This window comes from Nerophis ophidion, linkage group LG06 (genome assembly GCF_033978795.1).
Source record: "Nerophis ophidion isolate RoL-2023_Sa linkage group LG06, RoL_Noph_v1.0, whole genome shotgun sequence".
Taxonomy (NCBI): Eukaryota; Metazoa; Chordata; class Actinopteri; order Syngnathiformes; family Syngnathidae; genus Nerophis; species Nerophis ophidion.
In genome coordinates, this window is record NC_084616.1 from 2,768,197 (window position 1) to 2,778,501 (window position 10,305).

A 10,305-nucleotide genomic window follows, 5' to 3' on the forward strand; every position below is an offset into this window, starting at 1 on the left:
TATGGAGGAATGTAGTTAATTAGGGAGTGATGTCCCTTTGGGACAGAGGACCTTATTGAATTTCTAAGGTTTTATTATTATTGTTATTATTCTTTATTATTATACCGCCGCCTCTTTGAGCTGTAATTTGACCCCCTTAACATGCTTCACAACTCACCAAATTTGACACACACATCAGGACTGGTGAAAATTGCGATCTAATCAAAAAACCAAACCCCAAAACTCAAAATTGCGCTCTAGCGCCCCCCCTAGGAAGAAAACACAGACAAAACTGTAACTTCCAGTAGGAATGTCGTAGAAACATGAAACAAAAAACACTACGTAGGTCTCAGTTAGACCTATATTTCATCCACTGACACCCCCCGGCTAAAATCAACAGGAAGTTTGCTATTCCCACTTCAATACAAAAGTTGTCTAAAAAATGTTGCTTTTTTTCAAACATTATCTCCTCTGAGGCTGTTTGTCGTCTCGGCTTCAAATAAGCACAGAATAGAGATTGAACCCTTCTGATTAAAAGTTAAAGAAAGTTTGAATTAAAGTAGCAATGATAGTCACACACACACTAGCTGTGGCGAAATTATTCTCTGCATTTGACCCATCACCCTTGATCACACCCTAGGAGGTGAGGGGAGCAGTGGGCAGCAGCGGTGGCCCCGCCCAGGAATCATTTATGGTGATTTATTCAACCCCCAATTCCAACCCTTAATGCTGAGTGCCAAGCAGGGAGGTAATGGCTCAACTATGCAAAGTCAAAGCCATTTATCAACAACACCCAGAAACGTGTTGAATACATTGCAGATATACCCCCCCCCGTCCCCTCATGTGAGTGTGTGTAGCCCCTCCCCCCAAGATACAGCTCAACATTATCAAACACTTAAAAATAAGTCTTTGCTTGAGAGCCGGCTCGCGATCCCGAGTGTGTGAAGGACTGGGCTTGAGTGCGCTGCGTGTGTGTGCAGGACTGATGAGCTGATCCAGTGCACCATCAGAGAGAAGTTCAAGGACTGCACCGTGCTCACCATCGCCCACCGCCTCAACACCATCATCGACAGCGACCGCATACTGGTGCCACACCCACACTCAACCCACTAACAGCACACCCGCGGCACGCGCCGCTCACTAATCACTTACTGGCCCCACCAGGTTCTCGACGCAGGCAGGATCGACGCCTACGGGGAACCACACACACTCCTGCAAGAACCCACCTCCATCTTCCACAAGATGGTGCAGCAGACCGGCAAGCAGGAAGCGACCGCCCTGCTCAACGCTGCTAGCAAGGCAAGTGTGTGTAGGAACCTTCACCTTCTTAGGAAAGTGTGTGTAGGAACCTTCACCTTCTTAGGAAAGTGTGTGTAGGAACCTTCACCTTCTTAGGAAAGTGTGTGTAGGAACCTTCACCTTCTTAGGAAAGTGTGTGTAGGAACCTTCACCTTCTTAGGAAAGTGTGTGGAGGAACCTTCACCTTCTTAGGAAAGTGTGTGTAGGAACCTTCACCTTCTTAGGAAAGTGTGTGTAGGAACCTTCACCTTCTTAGGAAAGTGTGTGTAGGAACCTTCACCTTCTTAGGAAAGTGTGTGTAGGAACCTTCACCTTCTTAGGAAAGTGTGTGTAGGAACCTTCACCTTCTTAGGAAAGTGTGTGGAGGAACCTTCACCTTCTTAGGAAAGTGTGTGGAGGAACCTTCACCTTCTTAGGAAAGTGTGTGTAGGAACCTTCACCTTCTTAGGAAAGTGTGTGTAGGAACCTTCACCTTCTTAAGAAAGTGTGTGTAGGGACGTTCTTAGGAAAGTGTGTGTAGGAACCTTCACCTTCTTAGGAAAGTGTGTGTAGGAACCTTCACCTTCTTAAGAAAGTGTGTGTAGGGACGTTCTTAGGAAAGTGTGTGTAGGAACCTTCACCTTCTTAGGAAAGTGTGTGGAGGAACCTTCACCTTCTTAAGAAAGTGTGTGTAGGGACGTTCTTAGGAAAGTGTGTGTAGGAACCTTCACCTTCTTAGGAAAGTGTGTGTAGGAACCTTCACCTTCTTAAGAAAGTGTGTGTAGGGACGTTCTTAGGAAAGTGTGTGTAGGAACCTTCACCTTCTTAGGAAAGTGTGTGGAGGAACCTTCACCTTCTTAAGAAAGTGTGTGTAGGGACGTTCTTAGGAAAGTGTGTGTAGGAACATTCTCTTTCTTAAGAAAGTGTGTGTAGGGACGTTCTTAGGAAAGTGTGTGTAGGAACCTTCACCTTCTTAGGAAAGTGTGTGTAGGAACCTTCACCTTCTTAAGAAAGTGTGTGTAGGGACGTTCTTAGGAAAGTGTGTGTAGGAACCTTCACCTTCTTAGGAAAGTGTGTGGAGGAACCTTCACCTTCTTAAGAAAGTGTGTGTAGGGACGTTCTTAGGAAAGTGTGTGTAGGAACCTTCACCTTCTTAGGAAAGTGTGTGTAGGAACCTTCACCTTCTTAGGAAAGTGTGTGTAGGAACCTTCACCTTCTTAAGAAAGTGTGTGTAGGGACGTTCTTAGGAAAGTGTGTGTAGGAACCTTCACCTTCTTAGGAAAGTGTGTGTAGGAACCTTCACCTTCTTAGGAAAGTGTGTGTAGGGCAGTTCTTAGGAAAGTGTGTGTAGGAACCTTCACCTTCTTAAGAAAGTGTGTGTAGGGACGTTCTTAGGAAAGTGTGTGTAGGAACCTTCACCTTCTTAAGAAAGTGTGTGTAGGAACCTTCACCTTCTTAGGAAAGTGTGTGTAGGAACCTTCACCTTCTTAAGAAAGTGTGTGTAGGAACCTTCACCTTCTTAGGAAAGTGTGTGTAGGAACCTTCACCTTCTTAAGAAAGTGTGTGTAGGGACCTTCACCTTCTTGGGAAAGTGTGTGGAAGAACCATCACCTTCTTAGGAAAGTGTGTGTAGGAACCTTCACCTTCTTAAGAAAGTGTGTGTAGGGACCTTCACCTTCTTGGGAAAGTGTGTGTAGGAACCTTCACCTTCTTAGGAAAGTGTGTGGAGGAACCTTCACCTTCTTAGGAAAGTGTGTGGAGGAACCTTCACCTTCTTAGGAAAGTGTGTGGAGGAACCTTCACCTTCTTAAGAAAGTGTGTGTAGGAACCTTCACGTTCTTAGGAAAGTGTGTGGAGGATCCTTCACCTTCTTAGGAAAGTGTGTGTAGGAACCTTCACCTTCTTAGGAAAGTGTGTGGAGGAACCTTCACCTTCTTAGGAAAGTGTGTGTAAGAACCTTCACCTTCTTAGGAAAGTGTGTGGAGGAACCTTCACCTTCTTAGGAAAGTGTGTGGAGGAACCTTCACCTTCTAAGGAAAGTGTGTGGAGGAACCTTCACATTCTTAGGAAAGTGTGTGGAGGAACCTTCACCTTCTTAGGAAAGTGTGTGTAAGAACCTTCACCTTCTTAGGAAAGTGTGTGGAGGAACCTTCACCTTCTTAGGAAAGTGTGTGGAGGAACCTTCACATTCTTAGGAAAGTGTGTGGAGGAACCTTCACCTTCTTAGGAAAGTGTGTGGAAGAACCTTCACCTTCTTAGGAAAGTGTGTGGAGGAACCTTCACCTTCTTGGGAAAGTGTGTGTAGGAACCTTCACCTTCTTAGGAAAGTGTGTGGAGGAACCTTCACCTTCTTGGGAAAGTGTGAGTAGGAACCTTCACCTTCTTAGGAAAGTGTGTGGAGGAACCTTCACCTTCTTAAGAAAGTGTGTGTAGGAACCTTCACCTTCTTGGGAAAGTGTGTGTAGGAACCTTCACCTTCTTAGGAAAGTGTGTGGAGGAACCTTCACCTTCTTAAGAAAGTGTGTGGAGGAACCTTCACCTTCTTAGGAAAGTGTGTGGAGGAACCTTCACCTTCTTAGGAAAGTGTGTGTAGGAACCTTCACCTTCTTAGGAAAGTGTGTGTAGGAACCTTCACCTTCTTAGGAAAGTGTGAGTAGGAACCTTCACCTTCTTAGGAAAGTGTGTGGAGGAACCTTCACCTTCTTAAGAAAGTGTGTGTAGGAACCTTCACCTTCTTAGGAAAGTGTGTGGAGGAACCTTCACCTTCTTAGGAAAGTGTGTGGAGGAACCTTCACCTTCTTAGGAAAGTGTGTGTAGGAACCTTCACCTTCTTAGGAAAGTGTGTGTAGGAACCTTCACCTTCTTAGGAAAGTGTGAGTAGGAACCTTCACCTTCTTAGGAAAGTGTGTGGAGGAACCTTCACCTTCTTAAGAAAGTGTGTGGAGGAACTTTCACCTTCTTAGGAAAGTGTGTGTAGGAACCTTCACCTTCTTAGGAAAGTGTGTGTAGGAACCTTCACCTTCTTAGGAAAGTGTGTGTAGGAACCTTCACCTTCTTAGGAAAGTGTGTGGAGGAACCTTCACCTTCTTAAGAAAGTGTGTGTAGGGACGTTCTTAGGAAAGTGTGTGGAGGAACCTTCACCTTCTTAGGAAAGTGTGTGGAGGAACCTTCACCTTCTTAAGAAAGTGTGTGTAGGAACCTTCACGTTCTTAGGAAAGTGTGTGGAGGATCCTTCACCTTCTTAGGAAAGTGTGTGTAGGAACCTTCACCTTCTTAGGAAAGTGTGTGGAGGAACCTTCACCTTCTTAGGAAAGTGTGTGTAAGAACCTTCACCTTCTTAGGAAAGTGTGTGGAGGAACCTTCACCTTCTTAGGAAAGTGTGTGGAGGAACCTTCACCTTCTAAGGAAAGTGTGTGGAGGAACCTTCACATTCTTAGGAAAGTGTGTGGAGGAACCTTCACCTTCTTAGGAAAGTGTGTGTAAGAACCTTCACCTTCTTAGGAAAGTGTGTGGAGGAACCTTCACCTTCTTAGGAAAGTGTGTGGAGGAACCTTCACATTCTTAGGAAAGTGTGTGGAGGAACCTTCACCTTCTTAGGAAAGTGTGTGGAAGAACCTTCACCTTCTTAGGAAAGTGTGTGGAGGAACCTTCACCTTCTTGGGAAAGTGTGTGTAGGAACCTTCACCTTCTTAGGAAAGTGTGTGGAGGAACCTTCACCTTCTTGGGAAAGTGTGAGTAGGAACCTTCACCTTCTTAGGAAAGTGTGTGGAGGAACCTTCACCTTCTTAAGAAAGTGTGTGTAGGAACCTTCACCTTCTTGGGAAAGTGTGTGTAGGAACCTTCACCTTCTTAGGAAAGTGTGTGGAGGAACCTTCACCTTCTTAAGAAAGTGTGTGGAGGAACCTTCACCTTCTTAGGAAAGTGTGTGGAGGAACCTTCACCTTCTTAGGAAAGTGTGTGTAGGAACCTTCACCTTCTTAGGAAAGTGTGTGTAGGAACCTTCACCTTCTTAGGAAAGTGTGAGTAGGAACCTTCACCTTCTTAGGAAAGTGTGTGGAGGAACCTTCACCTTCTTAAGAAAGTGTGTGTAGGAACCTTCACCTTCTTAGGAAAGTGTGTGGAGGAACCTTCACCTTCTTAGGAAAGTGTGTGGAGGAACCTTCACCTTCTTAGGAAAGTGTGTGTAGGAACCTTCACCTTCTTAGGAAAGTGTGTGTAGGAACCTTCACCTTCTTAGGAAAGTGTGAGTAGGAACCTTCACCTTCTTAGGAAAGTGTGTGGAGGAACCTTCACCTTCTTAAGAAAGTGTGTGGAGGAACTTTCACCTTCTTAGGAAAGTGTGTGTAGGAACCTTCACCTTCTTAGGAAAGTGTGTGTAGGAACCTTCACCTTCTTAGGAAAGTGTGTGTAGGAACCTTCACCTTCTTAGGAAAGTGTGTGGAGGAACCTTCACGTTCTAAGGAAAGTGTGTGGAGGAACCTTCACCTTCTTAGGAAAGTGTGTGGAGGAACCTTCACGTTCTAAGGAAAGTGTGTGGAGGAACCTTCACCTTCTTAAGAAAGTGTGTGTAGGAACCTTCACCTTAGGAAAGTGTGTGGAGGAACCTTCACCTTCTTAAGAAAGTGTGTGTAGGAACCTTCACCTTAGGAAAGTGTGTGGAGGAACCTTCACCTTCTTAGGAAAATGTGTGTAGGAACCTTCACCTTCTTAGGAAAGTGTGTGGAGGAACCTTCACGTTCTTAGAAAAGTGTGTGTAGGAACCTTCACCTTCTTAGGAAAGTGTGTGTAGGAACCTTTACCTTCTTAGGAAAGTGTGTGTAGGAACCTTCACCTTCTTAGGAAAGTGTGTGTAGGAACCTTCACCTTCTTGGGAAAGTGTGTGTAGGAACCTTCACCTTCTTAGGAAAGTGTGTGTAGGAACCTTCACCTTCTTAGGAAAGTGTGTGGAGGAACCTTCACCTTCTTGGGAAAGTGTGTGTAGGAACCTTCACTTTCTTAGGAAAGTGTGTGTAGGAACCTTCACCTTCTTAGGAAAGTGTGTGTAGGAACCTTCACCTTCTTAGGAAAGTGTGTGTAGGAACCTTCACCTTCTTAGGAAAGTGTGTGTAGGAACCTTCACCTTCTTAGGAAAGTGTGTGGAGGAACCTTCACCTTCTTGGGAAAGTGTGTGTAGGAACCTTCACTTTCTTAGGAAAGTGTGTGTAGGAACCTTCACCTTCTTAGGAAAGTGTGTGTAGGAACCTTCACCTTCTTAGGAAAGTGTGTGTAGGAACCTTCACCTTCTTGGGAAAGTGTGTGGAGGAACCTTCACCTTCTTAGGAAAGTGTGTGTAGGAACCTTCACCTTCTTAGGAAAGTGTGTGTAGGAACCTTCACCTTCTTAGGAAAGTGTGTGTAGGAACCTTCACCTTCTTAGGAAAGTGTGTGGAGGAACCTTCACCTTCTTGGGAAAGTGTGTGTAGGAACCTTCACTTTCTTAGGAAAGTGTGTGTAGGAACCTTCACCTTCTTAGGAAAGTGTGTGTAGGAACCTTCACCTTCTTAGGAAAGTGTGTGTAGGAACCTTCACCTTCTTGGGAAAGTGTGTGGAGGAACCTTCACCTTCTTAGGAAAGTGTGTGGAGGAACCTTCACCTTCTTAGGAAAGTGTGTGGAGGAACCTTCACGTTCTAAGGAAAGTGTGTGGAGGAACCTTCACCTTCTTAAGAAAGTGTGTGTAGGAACCTTCACCTTAGGAAAGTGTGTGGAGGAACCTTCACCTTCTTAAGAAAGTGTGTGTAGGAACCTTCACCTTAGGAAAGTGTGTGGAGGAACCTTCACCTTCTTAGGAAAATGTGTGTAGGAACCTTCACCTTCTTAGGAAAGTGTGTGGAGGAACCTTCACGTTCTTAGAAAAGTGTGTGTAGGAACCTTCACCTTCTTAGGAAAGTGTGTGTAGGAACCTTTACCTTCTTAGGAAAGTGTGTGTAGGAACCTTCACCTTCTTAGGAAAGTGTGTGTAGGAACCTTCACCTTCTTGGGAAAGTGTGTGTAGGAACCTTCACCTTCTTAGGAAAGTGTGTGTAGGAACCTTCACCTTCTTAGGAAAGTGTGTGGAGGAACCTTCACCTTCTTGGGAAAGTGTGTGTAGGAACCTTCACTTTCTTAGGAAAGTGTGTGTAGGAACCTTCACCTTCTTAGGAAAGTGTGTGTAGGAACCTTCACCTTCTTAGGAAAGTGTGTGTAGGAACCTTCACCTTCTTAGGAAAGTGTGTGTAGGAACCTTCACCTTCTTAGGAAAGTGTGTGGAGGAACCTTCACCTTCTTGGGAAAGTGTGTGTAGGAACCTTCACTTTCTTAGGAAAGTGTGTGTAGGAACCTTCACCTTCTTAGGAAAGTGTGTGTAGGAACCTTCACCTTCTTAGGAAAGTGTGTGTAGGAACCTTCACCTTCTTGGGAAAGTGTGTGGAGGAACCTTCACCTTCTTAGGAAAGTGTGTGTAGGAACCTTCACCTTCTTAAGAAAGTGTGTGTAGGAACCTTCACCTTCTTAGGAAAGTGTGTGTAGGAACCTTCACCTTCTTAGGAAAGTGTGTGGAGGAACCTTCACCTTCTTGGGAAAGTGTGTGTAGGAACCTTCACTTTCTTAGGAAAGTGTGTGTAGGAACCTTCACCTTCTTAGGAAAGTGTGTGTAGGAACCTTCACCTTCTTAGGAAAGTGTGTGTAGGAACCTTCACCTTCTTGGGAAAGTGTGTGGAGGAACCTTCACCTTCTTAGGAAAGTGTGTGGAGGAACCTTCACCTTCTTAGGAAAGTGTGTGGAGGAACCTTCACCTTCTTAGGAAAGTGTGTGGAGGAACCTTCACCTTCTTGGGAAAGTGTGTGTAGGAACCTTCACTTTCTTAGGAAAGTGTGTGTAGGAACCTTCACCTTCTTAGGAAAGTGTGTGTAGGAACCTTCACCTTCTTAGGAAAGTGTGAGTAGGAACCTTCACCTTCTTAGGAAAGTGTGTGTAGGAACCTTCACCTTCTTAGGAAAGTGTGTGGAGGAACCTTCACCTTCTTAGGAAAGTGTGTGGAGGAACCTTCACCTTCTTAGGAAAGTGTGTGGAGGAACCTTCACCTTCTTTGGAAAGTGTGTGTAGGAACCTTCACCTTCTTAGGAAAGTGTGTGTAGGAACCTTCACCTTCTTAGGAAAGTGTGAGTAGGAGCCTTCACCTTCTTAGGAAAGTGTGTGTAGGAACCTTCACCTTCTTAGGAAAGTGTGTGTAGGAACTTTCACCTTCTTAGGAAAGTGTGTGTAGGAACCTTCACCTTCTTAGGAAAGTGTGTGTAAGAACCTTCACCTTCTTAGGAAAGTGTGTGGAGGAACCTTCACCTTCTTAGGAAAGTGTGTGTAGGAACCTTCACCTTCTTAGGAAAGTGTGTGGAGGAACCTTCACCTTCTTAGGAAAGTGTGTGGAGGAACCTTCACCTTCTTAGGAAAGTGTGTGGAGGAACCTTCACCTTCTTAGGAAAGTGTGTGTCGGAACCTTCACCTTCTTAGGAAAGTGTGTGGAGGAACCTTCACCTTCTTAGGAAAGTGTGTGGAGGAACCTTCACGTTCTTAGGAAAGTGTGTGGAGGAACCGTCACCTTCTTAGGAAAGTGTGTGTAGGAACCTTCACCTTCTTAGGAAAGTGTGTGGAGGAACCTTCACCTTCTTAGGAAAGTGTGTGTAGGAACCTTCACGTTCTAAGGAAAGTGTGTGGAGGAACCTTCACCTTCTTAGGAAAGTGTGTGTAGGAACCTTCACCTTCTTAGGAAAGTGTGTGGAGGAACCTTCACCTTCTTAGGAAAGTGTGTGTAGGAACCTTCACATTCTTAAAGTGTGTGTAGGAACCTTCACCTTCTTAGGAAAGTGTGTGTAGGAACTGTCACCTTCTTAGGAAAGTGTGTGTAGGAACTGTCACCTTCTTAGGAAAGTGTGTGTAGGAACTGTCACCTTCTTAGGAAAGTGTGTGTAGGAACTGTCACCTTCTTAGGAAAGTGTGTGTAGGAACTGTCACCTTCTTAGGAAAGTGTGTGTAGGAACCTTCACCTTCTTAGGAAAGTGTGTGTAGGAACCTTCACCTTCTTAGGAAAGTGTGTGTGTGAAGGTTGTTGTGGTTTTGAGGTGTGATCCAACCGGGTCTGCTGGTGTTCCAGGCGTTCCACAGCAGAAGCCGAGCAGGCGTGTCTAACGGCCAAGCCAAGGGACAAGTGGACGGACCAGACGGGACTTTGGTGATCTCTGAGACGGCTCTATGAGCTGCACTGCTGCTGCCAACATGTACCCAACCTTCATTTTACATACTTGATGACTTTTACTTTGCACATAATAAAATGCTGCCTTGTTTTCAACGGACTCTCACGCAGACTCCTCTCTCACCACAACAGCCGCACATTCTTCCCTGAGAAAAGTGTCCAGGAGGGAATGCAGACGCTCAAATTGTGACTTTTATGTGAGACATTTATATTGTACCACTTTTACTCAAATATAGCAAATATATTTTTAACACAAACTAAAGCGCTCTTGTTACAAAATGAAAGTTACTGACATCTGGTGGACGTTTTCCAAACTGCACCTCGATTAGTTCACAGCGGGTGGTGTCCAAACTTTTCCAAAACATGCGGGGTCACTTTAATATTTTTCAAAACACAATACTATATATACATATATATCATTCTATAAATGAGTATATGTACATACAGTGGTGGTCAAAAGTGTAGGTACACGTGTGAAGAACATGATGTCATGGCTGTCTTGTGTTTTCAATCATTTCTACAACTCTTAAGTAATTGGAGCACATATTTGTTGGTCACAAAAAAAGTTTATGATTGTATGAAATTATTATGTTACGTTACGTTAGGCCTTAGTATTCCCTGAGGAACATAGGCCGCCTACGAAAGCCTTCCATCCATTCCGGTCTTGTGCCCTACAGTCGAGTTGTTGCCATGACGACCCCTCAGCCCTCATCTCCTGTTCCGTGCTTCTTCTCCAGGTTGTTCTTGGTCTCCTTCTGTTTCTTTTTCTCTGTGGGTTCCATGTTAGT

The 10,305-nt window shown here is 44.8% G+C and overlaps 1 protein-coding gene across 4 annotated transcripts in view; it reads left to right on the forward strand.

Annotated features, from left to right (window-relative positions):
- abcc4 (ATP binding cassette subfamily C member 4 (PEL blood group)) overlaps positions 1-9,782 on the forward strand; it is a 138,616-nt gene extending 128,834 nt beyond the window's left edge. For 2 of the 4 annotated variants that reach the window (XM_061902454.1, XM_061902457.1), the window contains 3 exons: positions 960-1,065; positions 1,144-1,278; positions 9,419-9,613. In XM_061902454.1, coding sequence (XP_061758438.1) covers positions 960-1,065; positions 1,144-1,278; positions 9,419-9,520 — 343 coding nt within the window. In that variant the 3' untranslated portion in view covers positions 9,521-9,613. The other 2 variants (XM_061902455.1, XM_061902456.1) reach the window with 2 other exon arrangements.
- Positions 9,783-10,305: the final 523 nt, after the last annotated feature.